The sequence below is a fragment of the Phoenix dactylifera genome, chromosome 14 (assembly GCF_051530095.1).
Source record: "Phoenix dactylifera cultivar Ajwa chromosome 14, Ajwa_hap1_PhDact_Kaust_v1.1, whole genome shotgun sequence".
Lineage (NCBI taxonomy): Eukaryota > Viridiplantae > Streptophyta > Magnoliopsida > Arecales > Arecaceae > Phoenix > Phoenix dactylifera.
Genome location: NC_143203.1, coordinates 27,844,132 through 27,867,165, shown reverse-complemented (window position 1 = coordinate 27,867,165; position 23,034 = coordinate 27,844,132). Strand labels below are relative to the sequence as shown.

The 23,034-nt window shown below is 44.9% G+C and overlaps 5 protein-coding genes across 5 annotated transcripts; 3 read left to right on the top strand and 2 right to left on the bottom strand.

The window, feature by feature from the left end:
• Window positions 1-1,184: 1,184 nt before the first annotated feature.
• On the top strand, window positions 1,185-2,480 carry LOC103713140 (mannose-specific lectin 3-like). Its single transcript, XM_008799963.2, has one exon. The coding sequence runs from the start codon at window positions 1,455-1,457 to the stop codon at window positions 2,319-2,321; it is 867 nt and encodes a 288-aa protein (XP_008798185.2). The 5' UTR covers window positions 1,185-1,454; the 3' UTR covers window positions 2,322-2,480.
• A 5,005-nt stretch (window positions 2,481-7,485) lies between these two features.
• LOC103713141 (mannose-specific lectin 3-like) lies at window positions 7,486-8,723 on the top strand. Its single transcript, XM_008799964.3, has one exon. The coding sequence runs from the start codon at window positions 7,619-7,621 to the stop codon at window positions 8,426-8,428; it is 810 nt and encodes a 269-aa protein (XP_008798186.1). The 5' UTR covers window positions 7,486-7,618; the 3' UTR covers window positions 8,429-8,723.
• Window positions 8,724-16,883: 8,160 nt separating this feature from the next.
• Window positions 16,884-17,972, top strand: LOC103713142 (mannose-specific lectin 3-like). Its single transcript, XM_008799965.2, has one exon. The coding sequence runs from the start codon at window positions 16,915-16,917 to the stop codon at window positions 17,812-17,814; it is 900 nt and encodes a 299-aa protein (XP_008798187.2). The 5' UTR covers window positions 16,884-16,914; the 3' UTR covers window positions 17,815-17,972.
• Window positions 17,973-18,513: 541 nt separating this feature from the next.
• Window positions 18,514-20,059, bottom strand: LOC103713143 (putative receptor protein kinase ZmPK1). Its single transcript, XM_088710753.2, has one exon. The coding sequence runs from the start codon at window positions 20,057-20,059 to the stop codon at window positions 18,809-18,811; it is 1,251 nt and encodes a 416-aa protein (XP_088566879.1). The 3' UTR covers window positions 18,514-18,808.
• LOC148700147 (putative receptor protein kinase ZmPK1) lies at window positions 20,053-21,279 on the bottom strand. The gene has a single exon (XM_089927259.1). The coding sequence runs from the start codon at window positions 21,277-21,279 to the stop codon at window positions 20,053-20,055; it is 1,227 nt and encodes a 408-aa protein (XP_089783385.1).
• Window positions 21,280-23,034: the final 1,755 nt, after the last annotated feature.

The following is a 23,034-nucleotide window of genomic DNA, read 5'->3' as shown; positions in this document are numbered from 1 at the left end:
AATATTGCTCAAGATATTTATTAGCTATATTTAAAATGAAAGCGTACTGTCACTTCATAACGTTTCAAAGTTCGTTGCAGCGTAGTACATTTATATTTTTACATGCAAATGTTAAAGCGAGCAGTGAAGACGAGAGAATCGGTCTGTTGATTTGTTACTCGGTGTTCTAGGCTTTTACTAAAGGACTAGCTTGGTTCCCAAACCAAGAGTCATAGACTTTATTGTCAAGTGGATTTACAATGGGCGTGCACATTGGACTCAGCTTGAGCACGTTTCAAGGAATATAATAGCTCAAGCATGGATCCCAAGAGCAAATATTGAGCTCTAATCTAATTAGATATTGGCTTTGCTGCACAGAATGCAATTGGACTAACTAAAAGGCTAAGGAATTGGTAAATTAGATTACATTTTATCGTTAGCTTCCTCTTCTCCATCCTTCACACGGCAAAAGGATAAGAGTTTGGACTCAAATAACAACATTTCTTTGTATTTTATAGTCTAGAAGGTAGAAGGCTGTTGACAGCGGTCATAAATTGAGACAGGGAGAGAGAGACGTAGCATTAACTTTTTTTTTTTTTCAAAATGATCCGTAACTTTTTATCAAAACGGAAAGTTGCCATTCTAAATAAGTCACGATTTCTATTCAACTTGCAAAATTACGGATAGAAGAAATTAGACAAACCTAGTTTTAGATATAAACTAAAAAATCATTACAATTTTTCAAATGTAACGAATCCAGACAATTCACAGTGTTACGTATGGTTAGCATCAGGGCCTCGACCTCAACGGGCATTCTTATATAAATTTTTGGCCAGTCCCGTGTCCCAAAGGGCATGGCAAAATCTAATCACGTGGAATGAGACTAATGACAGTAACCAGTTGAGCTAATCACGCAACACATGTCTAGCCAACTGACTAAAATTAATCCAACCGACTAAGATTAATTAAGTTTTTCCGCATTTCACTATCTCCAATAAAAAAATCGAATGGTTGTACGTACCATCAAAAAAGAAAAATCCACATCTTTTTTTTTATTCTGATTTTTGGTCACCGGTTCATCATGTCAAGTAAGACCTTCGAGGAACACGTTTTATTTTTTATTTTTTTTTGATTGAAAGGGAGTCTAAAAAAAGCCGCCCAGCTTTTATAAAGAATCAGAGTTAGGTAGAATCATAATTAGTTTAACTCGTGCTTATCATGCAGCGCAAGTTTACTTAACTGCATTTATACAAGGACTAAAATTAATGTGTCCTGTGCTGTGCTGCTGTGCACGGAACGGCTATTAATTAGTTTCCGCATCTTACTCATCGTCAACAAAAGCCGGGTGGTATTACCTCACCTACCTTCAAATAAAAAAAAAATTCCGCATCCTTTTTTATTTTGATTTCTCTGCTATCAAATAGAGTCCGCCTCCATACACAGAAGTTGTAACCAGAACAAAGGGCCCTCATCCAATGGCGACCCAACTCTCGCTAACCTTGCTCACCTTTTACACCATGTTCGCTCTCCTTGCCTGGCCCGGCATGGCGGGCAACGTCCTCTACTCCGAGTCGGGCGGCAAACTCCTTTCCGGCGAGAGCCTCACCTACAGGCAATACTCTCTGGTCATGCAGAAGGACTGCAATCTAGTGGTCTACGATGGCAACGAGCCCATCTGGGCCAGCGGCACCTACGGCAAGGGAAGCAACTGCTTCCTCACCCTGGAGTCCAATGGTGAGCTAATCATCCATGGTTACCCTCTATTTATTCCAGTTAGCTCCCCTATTTGGACTAGCGGCAGCACCTCGGTCGATGGGAGCTACGTTCTCGTTCTCGAATACGATGGGGGCCTTCGTGTTTATGGCCCGGTGATATGGTCGATCCCCTCCCAATCTGCCGAACTGAGGAGCGATGGATACGGTTGGCCTGCCGTGAACGACTCCGTGCTGTGGACGGGCGACGTCGCGCCCATCGGAACCACCATCGTGAACAGCGTCTACAAGTTGGCCTTGGAGGACAACTGCAACTTGACTTTGTCCGACACCAGCACCAAGAGGGTTCTGTGGTACACAAACACGAGCAACAATCTGCGTGATTGCTTCGTGACTCTGGGGGCCACCGGAGAGTTCAGTATCAAGTACATGGGAGGAGAGACGCTGTGGAGCAGCGGTGTGCAACCACAGTATGGGGAATATGTCCTTGTGCTTTCACCGGATGCTGATCTTGACGTCTATGGCCCGTCGATTTGGACCGCGGAGAAGTCCGCGGTGGTGGCAGTGGCGGCGACTGCCGGTGACTCGGTTCCGAGTGGGGAGAAGATCGTGATGGTGAGCAAGGAGTGAGGGAGAGGCTCCTCTGGGGGAGAAATAATGCAGTCCTGTATTAAATAAACTAGGTGTGGTATCCTTGTGTCGTGTTTCGAGGTTAACTTATGCTGTGTAATCCGGTGCTTGTGCTATCTGCATGCATGCAAGGTGTTGTGCCTTTGATCTTCCTGACAATCTGATGACAAAAGTGCGTAGGTACCCGCTATGTATGGCAAAGGTGTTACCACCTATTTCTTACGGATATTTGGGCAATAGTGAGAGGTGGATGGTTATGCAGACTAAGTATGTATATTGCGAGGCCAACGGGCAGCATATCGGGTAGCATCTTATATGGCTAATCATTCTGAAAGATCCTGTAGCTGGGGAAGAGAAGGTTGTTCGGTGCATTCTGGGACTTGCTATCCTTTGATTTCTTTAGATGTATTCATATCCACTATGTTTGATACATCCGTTTCAGCAAAAAAAAAAAAAAGTGCAGGTAAATCAAGCTTGCAGAAACTGAGGAAATGAAATCCGGTATGATCTAGTTTAAAATTCTGGCGTAAATCCAGTTAGAACTCTTCACTTCTGGATGTTGTCTCAACCTAGGTGAATAAATGTTGCATTTGAGTCGAAAGCTGTACTTGAACTCGATGTGACTAGATATGATCGATCCCGGATTCCCGGCCGACTGATTTAGCCTGGCATCATGCTTCTCCCGAAACATGACATGCGGGCAACCATCTGGTTCAATTGCAAAATGGACGGTCCGATCAAAAGAGTTTTCAACTAAGATGCCCTAACCATAACGCGGGCCCAGTTTGGGGTGGGCAGATGGACTTCCACCTGGCCCAGTCCTCTACAAAGTGTAGAGGCCCTAATGGGATGTCTCTAGTGGACGGGGTCTTACCTAATTACAAGTGTCCTGTGGACCGCAATGTTGGTGGTTCGCACTCTCGAATTATTTTGCAAACCAAGCCATTTATTTATTCACGGATTGTAAAGGACGAGCACACCATCGTCCATCATAAGAATGGCATCCGAGAGACTTAACTGGGACAACCTGACCCATCAGCACCCCAATATGTACCCTTTAGAGACAGATCAGGGCATGGGACCTATGCAGAACACTGACGTGTCAATCTCTTCTTGACTGCGTTCACCAAACCCGGGAGCGCAGAAATTTGCGAAGGAAATCATGCCTTAAATTGGAGGCCAAAAAATTTTAAACAGACTTTATTGCATTTAGACTTGCGGTCCAAGCTTTAAACTCATGCACCACCTATCTAGGTCAATTGGAACAAGATTACATCTTCCCCACATTCAATATAAAATTGGCTCCGTTTACTCCTTGGAGAGAAGGGGTCCATGCTTGACTTAAGTTCTACTCAACCCTACTAGATCCTGGTATTTTTAGTGAAGGACCTAGATGATTGATAGAGTTGTGAATCACTAGGCTTGGTTCTAATATCACCTATCATGGATTTGCTAGCTCAAAAGCTCAAGCTATCGGATTGAGGACCGCTTCCATGTGGGACTACGACAGAGCAATATATCTCAATAGTATCTAGTATGCACAAGGCCCACAAAGAATTCCCATCAATATATAGCGAAACATTTTTGAAATTACCTTTTTGATTGAGTATTGCAATTTTATGACCATTAACATATATTACAAACATATGATGAACTAATGGTGAACTATCACCTTTTTCAAATAAATAAACAAGTAAATAAATAAATAAATAAAATCGTGGGGCTAGGAATATATGGTGAACGCTACTTGTATACAATACTATAGATTAGTTTTATTATTCTGCTTTTTTCTAGCCAAATATCAAAATGTATAAATTTATTGGGACGAAAACTCCAAATGAAACTCCTTAATGCATACGAGGAGAAAAGGGATGAGAGTACGGACATGGGAATAAAGGTGTATCGTTCCATTTTCTTTGATTTTCAAAAAGAGTTTGGATCCTCTGCAATGTGCGACTAGCACCGCAGAATATAGTACAATATGGATGGCCATCACATCATCTAATCAAAGAGACGGATGGCTATCAAATAGGGCAGGCATTGCATGCCATACATGGAATATCGCATGCCATATACACACCCTATTTATCAGCTCTCCATTTTCATGATTGGACGACATGGTGGCCATCCAGCTGTGCCTCACTCTATAGTGCAAATCATGCACCACAGAAGATTCTTGGTCTTTCTCCAAACCCCTTGCTAGATTCAGTTCAAACAAAGACGTCAACAATCCAAGCCTGCATGTATGTGTGTAGACAAACTTATAAGGGTAAAATTATAAGTTAAATATATAATAAAATGAGGGCATATACATAAATACTGATTTTAACTGATAAATATGCAACAGTCCAAGCCTGTATGTATGTGTGTAGACAAACACACATGCATGTACTTTTACTATCTATTTAGAAAGCTCAAGCTTATAATTGGGTTTCATGACTTAGGAACAAGTTCCTTGCAATTAGGTCCGACAAATTTATTCTGTATTTTGACATGCGGGCTATGTACTCAGTATTTATTGTTGCATGGCTGTCCAAACATTAAGAAGCCCTTCTATTGTTTATTCTAGATTTACTGATATGCACGTCGTGAAATTAAAGAACAAAATTTAATATATTACATTGTTACAATAATTGTTTAGTACGTTACTAATTTATTTATTTTTGGTACAACAACAGTTCATACAGCTCGCGTTAGAGTATGGCCAATCGAGTCCAAAAAAAGAAAATGGCATAAACAAGAAGAGGTACTACATGACACGTCCATAGAACCGCTCCGGAGTGTCGAGCAACAAATGAGCTGACCCAGTCAGTGATCCGGTTCACTTTCCGAAACACATGATCAGCCTGGAAGGAGTCCAAATCACTCGCCAGTCCGCAAATGTCACAAAGCAACGGTTGCCCACACCCATGTCGATCCTCTCCTCGTATCCAACCGATCATTGCGGCAAAGTTCTCCTCCAGGCACACTCTACTAGCATCGAGCACATACCTGACGAAGGTAATACCCTCCCAAGCTGCCTGAAGCTCTACCTCAATGGCAGTCATGCGATCAATGCACCGTCCTCCAGCAGCAACCAGTCTGGAGTTCTGGTCCTGGATCATGAAGCCCATGCCACTACTAGCACCATCGGCGGTCGCACCACCATCAGCCAGTAACTACCCAAAGGCCTCCCGGACCGCCACCTCACTCCAGTTGCCCTCTCCGGAAATAAACAGGTCACATGCCCTGCATCCCGCCAACCTCGCCGATTCAACCGGCATCGGCATATGACGGAGCGGAAACTCGGTCACCCATTTGTCCTCTAGCACATCAGTGGATTGCCTGTCGCCGATGGCCCATCTGGTCGCAGAAGGCATCAACGGAGCCTGAGCAGAAATCTTCCTCCATATAAAGGAACACCTGCACCGTGCCTTAACATCTTCTGTCGCTGACACGCCACCATACTTGACTCTAAGGAGGGAACACCACAAACTGTCAGGCTTTAGAATAAATCTGGCTACATGTCTCGTCACTAGTATCTCTTGTATCGCCACCAAGGAATGCACTTCTAATCCGAGTCGCAATGCCATCTTTAGCAAGAGACAAAGTGCGTCGCGAAGAGGCTGTCGAGTTGCTCGAAGGAGTGGATGGAATAAGGCCGAAGCCCGGAGAACCAGAACCGAGCCATTTTACAAAGGGTTGCTGGGAATGCCTTGCAAAGCTTGGCATTGGTGACTTCGTGCGGCTAGCATCACGAGAGCCTTAAAGCTCTCGAGGTGGTCCAGAAGATCTGAGGTGCCATTGTACGACTCCACCAAGGACATCATGAAGTCAAACCGAAGTTGAGGTTGTTGTGTCTTCGGAGCCTATCCTTGGAAATCTGCTGGCCCATCTTTTTGATTCTTCAATTGTGGTCGGCGTCCTACCGAGATGAAGACTCCATGCGACGAGGAGGCGAAAGGCTTAGAGCGGAGTTCTCACTGGAATCGAGGCTTGAAGCATGTTATTTTCCATCCCGACCGGGACTGCTCCGCTGGGTGCACCGACTCTGGGGGGACCGCTTCGAGTCCCAGCCTCGGTAATGGTAGCTGACCAATGGTATGCCGTGTGCTATCTATTGAGAGTGGTGTCTAGGGTGACCGAATTCCGGCTAGATTGGCTCCAGTTGTGTCGGCACCTGTTGCAGGCTCTAGACCGCCGCAGTTAGCACCTACACCAATTGGATGAGCGCAGGTTGAACTGCTCATTGTCCACAGGCGTGGCAAGTTGTTTCAGCGGAGTAGGATTCGAGCTCTACAGTGACCCTTGGGTGGTTGGAGCACGACGTTGCAAAGTATGCGATACATCACAGGCACCTTGTGACCTCAAGCCGATCGTCTCTCCCTTTGATGGATATTGGTGTTGCTGCGGTTTGCGAGGCCCTCTTAGCGCCATTCTTTTGTCGCTGAATCCGGACTGTGGTGGGAGAGCACCTTGATCGACTCTAAGGTCGGCTGGAGGTAAGCTGAGGAGGCCGGATGACACTTTGAGGGTCGGACTCCTCCGGAGATTGCTTGCAAAAGAGTCCGCTTGCTGAAGAATTTTTTGTGGGGAACTCTCCGATGCCTAAGTCAGAATAATGAGGCAACAAAATGGAAGGTGAAGGGTTTTAGCAGAGAGTGACTCTATGAGTAATATTTCATGCATAGTATGAGTATATTGCTTGTTATTGCGTACCTAAGGTCCCTCGAACTGCCCCTTTGTAGGTCATCGGCTGATCGACTGCTCGAACGAGGTCGGAGTCGTCTGAGGTCGGCTTTTTCTGAGGTCAAGAAGGTAGGTCTGGCCTGAGGTCGAGGTACCTCATACTTTCCCCATCAATTCAGAAATGAGAATATAAGATGCAATAAGGTCTGTTGCTAGTAGACACTTTGCATCCTAAACTTGATTGGTCATAAAAATGCGTTCGCCCACGGTAGGCCCAAACTTGATCTTAAGGATGCGGTGGGTGAGGATGGCGATAAAGAAGGTACTGGCCACCCGGTTGAAGGGATTAGGTATCATGGTGAAGATAGCCAGCAGTGCGGAAGTATATCCAAGTTTTTCGACAAAAGCGTCCAACTTATATAATATGAAATTTAGCCCGTGCGAAGGTCACTTGCGTTCCTAATGGGGAACTTGGCACATGTATTGAACGTGCACTACCCTTATGTTCACCAACAAACCCCTACTTCAATCTCTAGCATCTTTTCGTTTTTCCCGGTACGTTTCACTATCTAGGTTTTAAATATAGAGTACCCAACCAACCCATCCCGCTCTCGCCGAGACAAGCACCAATGGCCTTTCCAACCTCGGTTCCTCTTCTCATCCTTCTGCTCACCTTTGGCCTCCTCGGTCGGCCGGGCTCGGCCACCGACTTCGTCATCTACTCCGATCCCCCCACCGCTCTCCTGCCTGGCCAAATGTTCCACTATGACTTGACTCCCCAAGACATCCCGTATGGCCGGGCCTCGCTGGTCATGAAGCCCGACTGCAACCTGGTCCTTTACTTCAATGGAAGCAAAACCTGGGCCACCAACACCACCGGCCTGGGTGACAACTGCTACCTCACCATAGACTCTCACGGCGAAGCCATCGTTCAGCGCAACATACACTACCCCGTGTGGCGAAGCAACAAAACGTCCGTCGTGGGGAGCTATGCCTTCCTCTTGCAATGGAATGGAGAACTCGGCATCTATGGCCCGGCCATATGGTCGAGCTCTAACGAAGGAGAACTGAGCGATCCAAAGCCTTCCAACATCACCACGGACTACGTCTTCTATTCCTACAGCGTGTTGCCCATAGGAAAGATACTTGAATACAAGAATTACAGGCTGGTCTTGCGTGATGACTGCAACCTGGTGCTGCTCGACACCAACACCAACACCCAGGATATCAAATGGCAGACCAACACTTACAGTCCCTTGCACGACTGCTTCATCACCCTCGACCCCAACGGGGAGTTGTTCGTCAAGCATAACCGCAGGGACATTCTCTGGAGGTCCAATGAAACAACTAATTCGAATTTCTCCGCACTTGTGCTTCGGTACGACGCAAAGCTTGTTATCTATGGCCCTCAGCTGTGGACGACCAAACCATTGTGGTAGATGTTTGGGCTTGTACTTTGAGATGCTGGTGGGCTGTGAGACTATCTTAGAATGAATAACTGTCTGTGGCTTAGTTTGCTCCAGACTGCGCACTTGGTTATGCTTTGAGCTGCTCTTTATTTTTACTACTAAGCACTTGTCGTTGTGTTTCAACCTTAATTAGGATGGCATGCATGGTTGTAAACTTGTGCTTTGATTTTCTCTTATCTCATCTGGACTACCGCGATCTTCCATACCATTGTAGCTTTGGAAGTTCAAGCAACTTTTGGTCATATGGAAAAATTCTTTCTTGAAAGTTTTTCATAATCTCATATGGAAACAAACGCTAAGATCGGATATCAACCTTCTAAGTTCATCCAAGGAGAATGATGGATTAACATGCTGCGAAGCTGCAACGAAAAAATCAACCCGTTATGCCACTATACCTATGTTGGTACTGGTGAAGTATACTTTAGGTGAATGGAATATGATGTATTTCGAACTGCTGAGATTCATGATGGTGCATGAATTATTTCCCAGTGACCAATGACAAGATGCGATGCCATATTTTTCTCGCAGATATCTCGAACTTCTAATATTTTGGGCATGCGTTCTGCTTGCCAAGTCCCAACATGTCCGGCTTATGGTTGAAAGTATACTATAGTTCGGGATTTGTCAGGTTTGGGCCGTTCAGTTTATGTTGCAAATTTGCTGAATGCACATCCAGTTAATTAATTTTGCTTTTCTTATGTCTTTCCATCGAGGGAGCATCAATAGGACTAAAGTGTAGTTTTCTTCTTGGCTAGGGGAGGAAGGATGGATCAGAGAGAGGATGGATTGATCTTTGATCTATCCTCCTGTATGTTTGGGTGAACATGAAAGGACAAATGGGAATGATTCTCTCCTTTATTTTGTATAAATAAAATGAAAGAGAGTTTGGATGATATTTGTATAATATTTTTACTAAACTATCTTTTGATAATAAAGAGCGAAAAAATGTTGAGATTTTATTCAAAAAAAAAGGAACAATTTTGTCAACATAGAATCTCTTATATGCTCCATCCATCCTTCCTTTCATGACCCAAGATGGATGGGCAATTCTTTCTTTTCATCTGTCCTCCCTCTCATGACCCGAACCAAACACAGAGTAAGTGTATAATTTAGAATGACAGATTCTAGTAAAGCGAAGATGATTGTACGAGAAGAGCCATTAATTCAGATAGTACTTCAGAGTTTCGGTTTAGAAATTCCTACTGTCCAAGTTTTTGATGTGCTTTCATTTGTTGAGGCACATGATTACGTAGCGGTTCCTACTAACTACGATGAGTGATAACAGAATTTAGTCATCAAGTATTTGCTGATATGGTATCACCCTTATCACTTGGATAAGGGGGTGAGGATTTGACTTCATTTGAAATCCATTTTCTGGAATCGAACGATGTTTAGACCCTCCTAATCTTGAAAAAGAAAAGAACAACGGTATTCGGCAACTCTATAATGCGGCCTCAATTTTATTTTCGTTTTCTTGATCTATGGCACATGTTATATTGGACAATCAAGTGTACTGAATATTTCTAGCGGAAACATACATATCGGAAGTTGTGCAGATATGGAGCTGGATATATACAAAATTGTGCTATAATTATTAAACTCTGCTGCACGCTTATCGGTGTGGGGGACCCTGCCCTCTTGTCGCGGGCATCAATGACATGGACGCAGACTTGAAAGCTCTTATTTTAAGCGTCAGGACAATGAACATGGCCATGCGATGATGGCTTGCCACCTAGAGATTCCACCTGGCCTTCTAATGTGACAGGCTACATTATTAAGACTCCATGCATTTGCTCAAGCCTGATCCATGAGCCTTATGAAACATTATTATGCCATCATTTTTAGCACTTGGTGGAGAAAGTTACGTCTTCAACCGATTCTGGTGCGAGGCATGCGTGCGGCCACGTTTCATGAAACCGGCAAGTTGTTAAACGTTGCTTCCACCAAGTGGTTGATTGCAATAAAGACGGAACGTTAATATTGCTCAAGATATTTATTAGCTATATTTAAAATGAAAGCGTACTGTCACTTCATAACGTTTCAAAGTTCGTTGCAGTGTAGTACATTTATATTTTTACATGCAAATGTTAAAGAGAGCAGTGAAGACGCGAGAATCGGTCTGTTGATTTGTTACTCGGTGTTCTAGGCTTTTACTAAAGGACTAGCTTGGTTCCCAAACCAAGAGTCATAGACTTTATTGTCAAGTGGATTTATAATGGGCGTGCGCATTGGACTCAGCTTGAGCACGTTTCCAGGAATATAATAGCTCACGCATGGATCCCAAGAGCAAATATTGAGCTCTGATCTTATTTGATATTGGTTTTCCTGCACAGAATGCAATTGGACTAACTAAAATGCTAAGGAATTGGTAAATTAGATTAGATTTTATTGTTGGCTTCCTCTTCCCCATCCTTCACGTGACAAAAGGATAAAAGTTTGTACTCAAATAATAATATTTCTTTGTATTTTATAGCCTAGAAGACTGTTCACACCGGTCATAAATTAAGACAAAGAGAGAGAAATGTAGCATTAACTTTTTTTTTTTCAAAATGATCCCTAACTTTTTATCAGAACGTAAAGTTGCCATTCTAATTAAGTCACGCTTTCTATTTAACTTGCAAAACTGCTAATAGAAGGGATTAGACAAATCTAGTTATAGATATAAATTAAAAAAATATTAATTTTTTTTTAATGTAATGGATCCAGACAGTTCACGGTGCTACGTGAGGTAAGCATCTGGGCCTCGCGTTCTTAAATTTTCGGCCAGTCACGTGTTCCAATGGGCACGGAAAAAATTAATGGGATCATAGAAATTTGAATTTTAAGTGGTTACTGTTTCACCACGTGAACTAAGACCCTGTCCTTTAGCAAAAAAAAAAACTAAGACCCTGTCGAGAAACACGTTGATTGAGACTAATGACAGTGACAGCGTTCGAGTTAAACCACTATCGTCAGCAAGAGCCGGGTGGTATTACTTCACCTACTATCAAATAATAAAAAAACAAAAATCTGCATCCTTTTTTATTCTGATTTCTGTGCTATCAAATAAAGTCTGCCTCTCTGTACGCACACAAATATATATATATATATATATAGAAAGAGAAAGGAAGAAACATATATACATATACATATATGCGTATGTACATATAGGCATACTTACATATGTACGTGCATGCATAAATTCAAGTCAGATTGATAGAGAAAATATACAAATCAAATTGATCACACACTCAATGATCTAATATTAAGTCAATTAGTAAGTAGGAGAGTGGGAAGTTCGTAAAAAAATGAAATGTATGAGGGAAAGGGGGTAAAAATGGTGAGAGTGAATACGGGTGCAAATGAGCCGAACGGCTTGTGAGCTCTTTAAGCTGGACTCGGATCGAGTCCAAGATTGGCTCAACTCGACTGATTTGAGCTTGAGTAGCTTGAATAATTTTTCGAATCGAGCTCGAGTAGCAAAATACTCGGCTCGTAGACTTGTTAGTCTAGTCGAGTATATATATATTTAATAATATTATATTATATTTTGTTTTAATTATATTTTTTTAATTATGATTAATGCTCGAATTCGAGTTTAGACTTGAGCTTGAGTATGGCACAATTGACATTCGAGTGAAGCCGATATCAAGTATTGCTTTCTAAAGCTTGAATATTAAGCTTCAATCGATATCGAGCCGAATTTTGAGCTCGAATAGTTTAAATCGAGTTCAACTCAAGCTTGTAGCTATTCAATTCAACTAAACTGGGTTGCAACCCCAAAAGAAATATGAGCGAGCGGTTGGGTTGAATTCCCACCCTTTCTCGTACTCTACTGGTTGGGAGCGGGATCAAATCCCTCTCCCATCCAAAAAACCAAGGATGAATGGAACCCGGCCCCACTTTTTCTAGCCTCCAAATCCAACAACGGGCTTGGTTGTTCGTGAAGAGTATATTTCAATAATTTAAAGTTGAAATCAGTAAACTGAAAATTTTCTTTGTCAGTTGTCATCTCTTGTTTCTATCGATTCTAGACGTTCTATTGTTTCATATTTGTAGAAGAGCGCACCCTAAGATATGGAGCCGGATAACATAAACATTGCCTTGCGATGGTAACATGCCACGGGCATCAATGACATGGACACAGGCTTCAAAGCTCTTATTTTAAGTGACAGGAATATAAATGTTGCCTTGCAATTGTAGCATGCCGCCTAGAGATTCCACACGGGTTGCATGTGACTTCCGGATGGATACGAAGTGTACGAGGCATGCGTGCCGGCACGTTTATGTTTCATAAATCCGGCAAGTTGTTGAAAGTTTGCGTCCACCGAGTCATTGTCGGAAACATGAATATTGTTCAAGATATTTATTAGCTATATTTAAAATGAAAACGTATTGTCACTTCATAACGTTTCCAAGTTCGTTGCAGTGTAGTACTTTTTATATTTTTGCATGTGCAGAGAGCAGTGAAGACGAGAGAATCGGCCTGTTGATTCGATACTCGGTGTTCTAGGCTTTTAATAAAGGACTGGCTTGGTTCCCAAACCAAGTGTCAAAAGACTTTATTGTCCGAGTGGATTTATAATGGGCTTGCACATTGGACCCAGCTTGAGCACGCTTCGAGGAATACAATAGCTCAGCGTGGATCCCAGGAGCAAATTATATTGAGCTCCGATCGGATTAGGTATTGGTTTTACTGCACAGAATGCAATTGGACTAACCAAAAAGCTAAGAAATTGGTAAATTAGATTAGATTTTATCGTTAGCTTCCTCTTCTCCATCCTTCACCTGACAAAAGGATAAGAGTTTGGACTAAAATAATAACATTTCTTTGACACTGGCTGTAAGAAGGGGACAGAAATATCCGATTTTTTCATAGATCTACCATTATTAGGAGGCAGAGGAGTATGATTCGGTCCATGCGGGATGGGGCAGGATCATGAGTGGAGGATGAGAGCCCGATCAGGCACGTATTGGTTGACTTTTTTCGGTCGAGATGGACTGAGAAAGAGGGGTCGGATGGCGGGGATGTCTTCCTACGTCCGGATACTGTAGTGGGGACGTCGGAGAACGTTGCCCTGATCGAGGAGGTGATGGAGGCAGAGATCAGGGAGGCGGTCTGGGCTTTGAGGGAGGACAGAGCACTAGGGCCTAATGAGTTCTCCTCTTTTTTCTTCAAGAGATACTGGGGTATTGTTGGGAGAGTGGTGGTGGAGGTGGTTCAGTTATTCTTCCAGTCAGCGGTTATGGCAGATGACTGAAAGGCGACCTTTGTCACCCTGATCCTGAAACGGCGTGACACAGCGGAGCCCAGCCATTACAGATTTATCAATCTTTGCATCACCCTGTACAAGGTGGTGGCAAAGATATTGGTTGGCAGAATGCAGCCCCTCCTTCCTCGTCTTGTGTGTCCGGAGCAGGGGCGTTTGTCGGTGGCCGGAGTATCACCGACAACGTCATGATAGCCCAGGAGATGATGTGGGACTTGCAGCGTGTTTTGAGACATCAGAGTTACATGGCCGTAAAGCTTGATATGGAAAGAGTCTATGACAGAGTCTGATGGTGCTTCTTACAGAGGGCTTTGGTGAGCCTCGGCTTCCATGAGACTTGGATTTTCTAGATCATGGGGTGTGTGCAGGGGCCATCCTTCTCCATCTTGGTCAACGATACGCCGTCACCATTCTTCTGATCGACAATCGGCCTGCGCCAGAGTTGTTCCCTATCCCCATATTTATTTGTCATTTGTGCTGATGTTCTATCCATGCATGTAGGGTGCGGGCGCTAGTGGCCTTTGTTCCGGCCCTCGGCGCCCAGCCGATCTCTCACCTTTCTTTTTGTGGATGACTGCCTCTTATTGGCTAGAGCTTGGCCTAGGGATGCCGTGGTTCTTCGGAGTGTCTTGGTGGAGTACTGCTCAGCATCGGGCCAAAGGGTGATCGTGCTTAGCCCGAAGACTGAGTTGCGGGTGTGATAGGAGATTAGAGGGATGCTTGGCATGAGGGAGCAGGATGGGCCGTGGAGTTATCTGGGAGTCCCTATCACTGGGAGGAGGTTGCGGTCTCGGATTGTCAGGATATGGTGCACTGGGTGCAGCAGTGGCTGGAGGGTTGGAGGACGGCATCACTTTTCATGATGGATAGGGTGACCCTAGTCAGGTCTGTGCTGTGTTCTATGCCAGTCTATTTGATGTCCAATACCATCATACCGAAGACGGTGTTGAGGAGTATTAAGAGGCTTGCTCAAAGTTTTATTTGAGGGACGCAGGGCGGCAGCCGTGGGGTGCACCTGGTGGATTGGGAATCAGTATGCCAACCGACTAAGGCAGGGGGACTGGGTATCCAGTCTGTACTGACTAGAAGGGAGGTGCTGATTGCTTGGCATACAGCCAGGGTCATCTTAGAGCCGCAGTGTTTTTGGAGTCTAACGATGGTCGCCCGGTATGGCCCTATTGGGAGTAGTGTGATTCCAGATGGGGGGCAGAGGGCATCACTGATTTTGCGTGAGATATGCATGTATGTGCCCATGGTCATATCTAAATGCAGGTGGCTGATAGGTGATAGCCAGAGAGTGGACGTGGTAGAGGATGCCTGGGTGAATGAGCTTCCGTTGAGGCGCTTGCCGATCCTAGTCAGTGTTGAGGTTGGGGAGGGATTCCGAGTGTGTGACCTGCTTCTTCTCGGTGGAGGGGGGGTGGGATACCCACCAGATCGGATAGCTGTTCGGTGAGCTGCTTGTAGAGAGGATTCAGTCGACCCCAGTTTCGGAGCATCCTTGCCCGGATGTCAGAGTTTGAGCATATCCTGCAGATCTACAGTTAGGGTGGCTGACATCTGCGACGTCGTCTAAGGTGGTGAGCAACGAGCGGTGGACTGTGGCAGGATCTGGCGGTTTGGGTTGCACCTTAGGGTGACCTTATTCCTTTGGAAGGTTGCTTAGGGTCGACTACCGACGAAGCTTCTACTATTTGAGTGGGGTATGAGTATCCACCCCTAGTGCTCTGAGTGTCTGTCAGATGAGTCGCTAGATCAAGCTATTTTTCAGTGTCACCAGGCTAGGAGGATCTGGAGGCGAGCAGGGTTCTCCGTGGAGTTCTGGTGTCATGCATCATCAGTTTTACAAGTGTTGGGACGTTTGGCGGGGGCCTCGCAGTTTAGACCGAAGGCAGTCAGGGCGACCTATACAGCCTACTAGATATGGCTTGCGAAGAACGCATGGACGTTCGGAGAGACGAGCCCCCCCTCCGAGGGTGGTGGCGGAGTGGGCGAGGCTGCTAGCAGTAGAGGTCTCTCAGGTGGACCATTGGGTTAGACCTTTGATAGCTCAGGATATCTGGAGCTCTACCTTTGCTCGTAGAGTCCTCACCTTTCGAGTTTCCTCAAGGTCAACTTCGATGGTTGCGTCCTGCAGGGAGGCGTGAGGGGAGATGCAGGCTTTGTGGTTAGAGGCCTGGACTTTAGGGTGATTGCTGCTGGGGATTGCTAGTTGTTGATACCTTGATACTCGAGGCCGAGTTGAGAGCTGCGTGCGCTGATCTTTGCAATGTGCGGCAGACGAGGATGGTCCTTTTGGAGGGCGACTTCGCGACGTTCATTGGGTGGATTCTGCGGATTTCGGGGGGTCGACGACTACCATCCGCTGCTGAGAAATATCTATGCCATGGTTCGTGATGGGCTGGCCATTCAGGCGAAGCATGTATTCTAGGAGGCCAATGGGGCTGCCGATTGGGTGGCTTCCTTTGCTCCCAACCATTCGGGTGGACATGTATGGGTGGACGAGGTGGAGTTGCCTAGTGCTCTCTGAGATGTATTGTTTTTTAATTTTCTTGGCTGTATTCATATACGTTTCGTATGATACTTTTGTTTTATTAAAAAAAAGATTGTTGACACCGGTCATAAATTGAGACAGCGAGAGAAAAATGTGGCATTAACTATTTTTTTTTTTAAAATGATCCCTAACTTTTTATCATAACGTTAAGTTGCCGTTCTAAATAAGTCACACCTTCTGTTCAACTTGCAAAATTGCTAATAGAAGAAATTAGGCAAACCTTGTTATAGATATAAATTTAAAAAATATTAGAATTTTTTGAATGTACCGAATCCAGACAGTCCACGGTGTTAGGTAAGGTAAGCAAGCAACTGGGCCTCGACGTCAACGGGCGTCCTTAAATTTCGGCCGGTCACGTGTTCCAATGGGCACGGCAAAAATCAAAGGGATCATAGAAATTTGAATTTTAGGTGGTTACCGTTTCACCCCGTGAACTACGACTCTTTCGAGAAACACGTGGATTGAGACTGATGACAGTGACAGCGTTCGAGTTAAACTACCATCGTCAGCGAAAGCCGGGTGGTATTACCTCACGAACCATCAAATAAAAAAAAAAAATTCCGCATCCTTTTTTATTCTGATTTCTCTGCTATTATATAAAGTCTGCCTCTCTATACAGAGAAGTTGTAAGCAGAACAAAGGGGCCTCATTCAATGGCGACCCAACTGTTCAGCGAAAAAAAAAAAATGGCGACCCAACTCTCGCTAACCTTGCTCACCTTTTACACCATGTTCGGGCTCCTTGCCCGGCCCGACGTGGAGGGCAACGTACTCTACTCCAAGTCGGGCGGCAAACTCCCTTCCGGCGAGAGCCTCACCTACAAGCAGTACTCTCTGGTCATGCAGAAGGACTGCAATCTCGTGGTATACGATGGCAACGAGCCCATCTGGGCCAGCGGCACCTACGGCAAGGGAAGCAACTGCTTCCTCACCCTGGAGTCCAATGGTGAGCTAATCATCCATGGTTACTCTCTATTTATTCCAGTTAGCTTCCCTATTTGGACTAGCGGCAGCACCTCGGTCCAGGGGAGCTACGTTCTCGTTCTCGAATACGATGGGGGCCTTCGTGTTTACGGCCCGGCGATATGGCCCATCCCCTCCCAATCTGCTCAACTAAGGAGCGATGGATACGGTTGGCCTGCCGTGAACGACTCCGTGCTGTGGACGGGCGACGTCGCGCCCATCGGAACCACCATCGTGAACAGCGTCTACAAGTTGGCCTTGGAGGACAACTGCAACTTGACTCTGTCCGACACCAGCACCAAGAGGGTTCTGTGGCACACAAACACGAGCGACCATCTGCATGATTGCTTCGTGACTCTGGGGGCCACAGGAGAGTTCAGTATCAAGTACATGGGAGGAGAGACGCTGTGGAGAAGCGATAACCGAACCCAGTATGGGGAATATGTCCTTGTGCTTTCCCCGGATGCTGATCTTGTTGTCTATGGCCCGTCGATTTGGACCGCGGAGAAGTCCGCAGTGGTGGCAGTGGCGGCGAGTGCCGGTGACTCGGTTCCGAGCGGGGAGAAGATCGCAATGGTGAGCAAGGAGTGAGGCAGAGGCTCCTCTGGGGGCGAAATAATGCAGTTCTGTATTAAAATAAACTAGGTGGTATCCTTGTGTCGTGTTTCGGGGTTAACTTATGCTGTGTAATCCGGTGCTCGTGCTATCTGCATGCATGCAAGGTGTTATGCCTTTCATCTTCCTGACAATCTGATGGCAAAGTGTGTAGGTACATCAACTCGGAGTACTCGAGTATTAAAAAGTAAAAACGAGGAAATAAAATCTGGTACGATCTAGTTCAAGATTCTGGCACCGATACAACAAAAAGGGTTAATGCCGACACTAGATAGAAGCACTAGTAATTTTTGCTCCGGCACTAAAATTTGCCGACGCTTTTTAGTAACGTCAGATATGGCTTGCGAGGAACGCATGGACGTTCGGGGAGACGAGCCCCCCTCCGAGGGTGGTGGTGGAGTGGGCGGGCTGCTAGCAGTGGAGGTCTCTCAGGTGGACCATTGAGTTAGATCTTTAACAGCTCGGGATATCTGGGGCTCTATCTCTGCTCGTAGAGCCCCCATCCTCCGAGTTTGCTCAAGGACAACTTCGACGGTTGCGTCCTGCAGAGCGGCATGAGGGGAGATGCGGGCTTTGTGGTTAGAGGCCTGGACTTTAGGATGATTGCTGCTGGGGGATAATTTATCACACCAATTGGGGAAGCTAGTCTGTTCAATCTGGTAAACAATAAGAAAATTACAATGGGCGAAAAAACTTTCGGCTCTCGGAACAGAAAAACGTTAATCCAAAGCTATCATATTGGCAAATAATTAGAAGATAATTACTGCTACTAGCTTCATTTATTCCTTGTTAACTTAAAGAAATTCTACGCACATAAATATTCAGACGACTTTACAAGTAGGAGAACAAACGCTGGATATAAAAGCTCAAAATTTGCCTTAGCAGCTTCCTACATGGAATGCTTTCGACTAAGACTAGGATACATTACTTGATATTATGACCACATATTAACGACTTCATGCCCAACTTACTAGAAAGATGCTGCATGGGAGTTTAGCTCGTCATCAGAAAAAAGGAACATTTGGACTACAGATTTCATGGATGGCCTTTTGCTTCTCTCCTCTTCGAGGCAGCAGACTGCTATCTCCACCATCACTAATGCTTGCTTGCTGTTGAACTTTCCATCCAATCTGGAGTCAACAAAGTCCCCAATCCATGACTCTTGTCCACTCTTCAAGTTCTCTTTAAGCAACTCAAGTGACCTCCTCAATACCATCTCTTCCTCCTCCCCCCTACCAATTATCCAGTCTGAAACTCTAGCCCCCTTCACCAACTCTAGAAGCACCACTCCATAGCTATAGACATCAACCTTCCCGGTGATTGGAAGACTCGAAGCCCATTCTGGAGCAATGTAACCCCTCGTCCCTTGGATACGTGATAAGTTTTCTCCAGATCCACCTCTATTTAACAGTTTGGCCAGTCCAAAGTCTGCAATCTTGGGCTCAAAATCATGACCCAACAATATATTCTCGGGCTTTACATCACAGTGGATGACCCACTCAAGGCACTCGTGATGAAGATAGGCCAGTCCTTTTGCCACCCCTACCGCAATTTTAAACCTCTCACTCCATCTCAGAAAGTTAGCTGAGCCATCACCATGAAATAAAACCTTGTCCAGCGAACCATTCTCTACGAACTCAGAAACTAAGAGCCTGTGTGAGCGTTCTGAACAAAATCCCCACATTCTCACTAAATTCATGTGGTATATTCTCCCTGTGAGGCTTAGTTCAGCGTGGAATTCCTCTTCTCCTTGGATCACATCTTCCAACTTCTTGACTGCCGCCACCCTCTCATCATCCAAGACTCCCTTGTACACGGCTCCGGAGCCTCCCCTCCCGAGCTCTTCCTGGAAGTTTCGAGTAGCTCTTTTCAGCTCTTTGAAAGTGAATCTTCGAAATTGAGTAGACATCGCCCTATATCCCTCCTCCATTGGGGCTGACTGCTTCTCCCTCCTGAAAATAAACCACCAACCAAATGTAATAAAAAGGAGTTCTATCACAAAAAATGCCAATGCGAACCAATAGAAATGGGCCCAATCTTTTCCTCTGCTGCTCTTTCGCCTTATATCTTTGCCGATGTCCCCTTCTTTGACACTGCAAATAGGCTTATGCCCTTGAAGACGAGAAGAGAGTTTTGAGGTGTTTACAGATCTCGGAAGTTTTAAGAATATGGTGCCATAAGTGCCTGGATAACTTTTTCCATTGTGGAGCTCAATTAACATACTCCGATTTCCTTCTTATATCCGAAAGCTTCGCATGAACAGTCCGTTTTGCAAATCTTCCCGCATGCCCTAATTGACAGGGAAAAAGTGAAATTGAAATCAGATCCCCAAAAATCTGTATGGGGAAGCTCCAAAAATTCAGCCTGATGAGGTTTGTGGCAGTCGATGCTGTATTTGCGCTTGCAACCTTTGCTCCAATCGCTCGGGTCATTCACTTCAAAACCAGGAGGACAAGTGCATTGGGGCGTCGGCGTGTAGACACAGATTCCATTCCTACCACACAGCGAATATACCTCACAGACCGATGAAAGGGCGACCCCCGAAATCGACCACGTCTTGGTCGACTCGTCCCAGCTGTACAGCCTAAGATTACCATCATAATCCAGAGTCATTCTCCTTCTAATCCCTGGACCCAAGTCAGAAGCTTTGAACGCCAAGTTATCGCTCGACACGAACTGCCCCATGTCGTCAAGGACTGCGGATCTACTGCTATTGTAGGTTGATCTGCCAGTATCCCACTGTGCTTGTCCGGGATTAGGCCAGTAGACTCTAGCAAATTCCGGCGTATCATACATGAGTATCAAAATATTATTGATGTCAAAATAAGATTTATAGTGGCCTGAAGATAGTGATCCGGCAGCAGCAGCAGATACCAGCCTAGAATTTTGATTTAATGCCTGGTTAGGGAGAAGAGTATCAGTAGGATAATCAAAGCTTTGCCATAGAACTGTACCATCAGGATCCTTGACAACAAGATTCCCAGTATCGAGAAGCTGCGTGTGAGCTTGAGGTGAGCTGGTGTTGGTGCTCCAAACGACCGTGTCATCATAGTCGGTTAGAACCACGCTCCCATCCTTGCGCATTGTAACTCGCGACCCATGGCCATTCACAGGGTTGTCACGGTTCGCTGTCCATACGACAGTCTTGGGCTTTGATTTGGAGAACCAGATCGAGAAGGTGAAGGCATTCGAACCAACTTCGTAGAAGCCGCATGCGAATGACTTATCTTGTGAGACGAGGATGTCTGAGTCATCCTCCACAGAAAGGAAAGAACGTCTTTTCAGGGAGCTCCTAGGTGCTGGAGATGCGAAAGGAAGGAGGAGCGTGAAGATGAGAGAGAGACGGATGAGGATGGTGGGAATACTAGGATTTCTCATAGTAGAGAACCGAGCGAAGGTACAAAGAAGAAAGGAAATTGACCAACACATGCTCTTGGTCATGGCATTTGGATCTGATATCCTATATATATATTATAGTTGCTGGACCTTTGCAGTGGTCGAACTAGTCAATTCGAAGGAAAGTCTTCGAAAGGTGAAGCTCAAGTCTCCGGATCCTTTGCAGTGCTTATCCAACGCTGGTAGCTATCCTTTGCAGATAGCTATCATTCAGTTAAATTCGAAAGCATTATATTCCGTGTCAAACTTTGTAGGTAGGAAGATGAGCCAAAATCATTCATTTTCGAAAGGGAGAACCTGGCAGTTTTTCAAAAATGCACAGCTCTCATACCGTGCAAAACAAGCATGACAGCGGATCTTGATTCTTCCATACTTGGTATGCTTATCATCTTGCTACGGAACTTAACTGAATTTTTATCTTAGACTTGGCCTAGGAAGTTTTGCTGGATATTTATAAGAGCCAAAAATGGAGAACGCATGAAGCAAATTCATTCTTGGTCAGAGTCATGGTTCCATGCATGGGGTCAGTTTCAAAAGGATATGTCAAAATAAGAACAACGTTAATTTCTACATAAGCTATTTATCTCTATAGAGGACTCCATCCGGAGCATTCATTTCAACTCTTTTTTCCACCATTAATTTCAAAACTATCCCAGCACATTGTGACCCCACTTAAGACAGTAGTTCGAGAGTTCAACCCCATTGAGAAGGATGAGTATTGATGGGAGGATGAGAAGAAGGGAGACAGTGGGGATTTGGTGTGGGATGGCCATTGCCATTGGTTTGGGTAGATTGCTAGTGCTTGCTGCTCTCACGCCCAGATCACGATAGAAGTGAGGTGCGAGGGGAGGACATCTCGTGCCCAGGCCGCTACCTTCTGTACCATACTATAACTCATTTTATTGGCTTGGAGGCGATGTCTTCCTTGACACGTGGCGATCCGCCAGGGAATTGCTTAGTTTTGGATCAATTATTAGGCAAACTAGGTCCACATAGACCTAGAATGAAAGCATCTAGAGTGGTTTCATTTATTTCAGAGTAACATCATTAAGGTGATTTATTTCATTCCGAATTGATGGTGGACCTGACCCACCTAATAATTTTTCTGTAAAGTCCACATTTAGACTACGTCCAACTAAGCTAATCTCCACAATGGAGAAGTATCTTGGTGTAGGCCAGCTAGCATCAAGGGCAATATTGAATAGTTGTCAGACGCGCACCAAATTTGCCCAATAATTTTGAATTCAATGCCAGTGATAAGAATTCACATATATGCATATGTATATATAGGCATACTTACATATGTGCGTGCATGTATAAATTCAAGTCAAATTGATAGAGAAAATATACTTACATATAGGCAACTTCTTGCCTTGCGATGGTAACATGCCACGGGCATCAATGACATGGACACAGACTTCAAAGCTCTTATTTTGAGCGGCACGAAAATAAATGTTGCCTTGCAATGGTAACATGCCACCCAGAGATTCCAGGAGGGTTGCATGTGACTTCCAAATGGATACAAATTGTAGGAGGCATGCGTGCCGGCACGTTTATGTTTCATAAATCCGGCAAGTTGTTAAAAGTTTGCGTCCACCAAGTCATTGATTGCAATAAAGACTCTGTCGGAAACATTAATATGCTCGAGATATTTATTAGCTATATTTAAAATGAAAACGTACTGTCACTTCATAACGTCTCCAAGTTCGTTGCAGTGTAGTACTTTTTATATTTTTGCAAGCAAATATTGCAGGGAGCAGTGAAGACGAGAGAATCGGGCAGTTGATTTGATACTCGGTG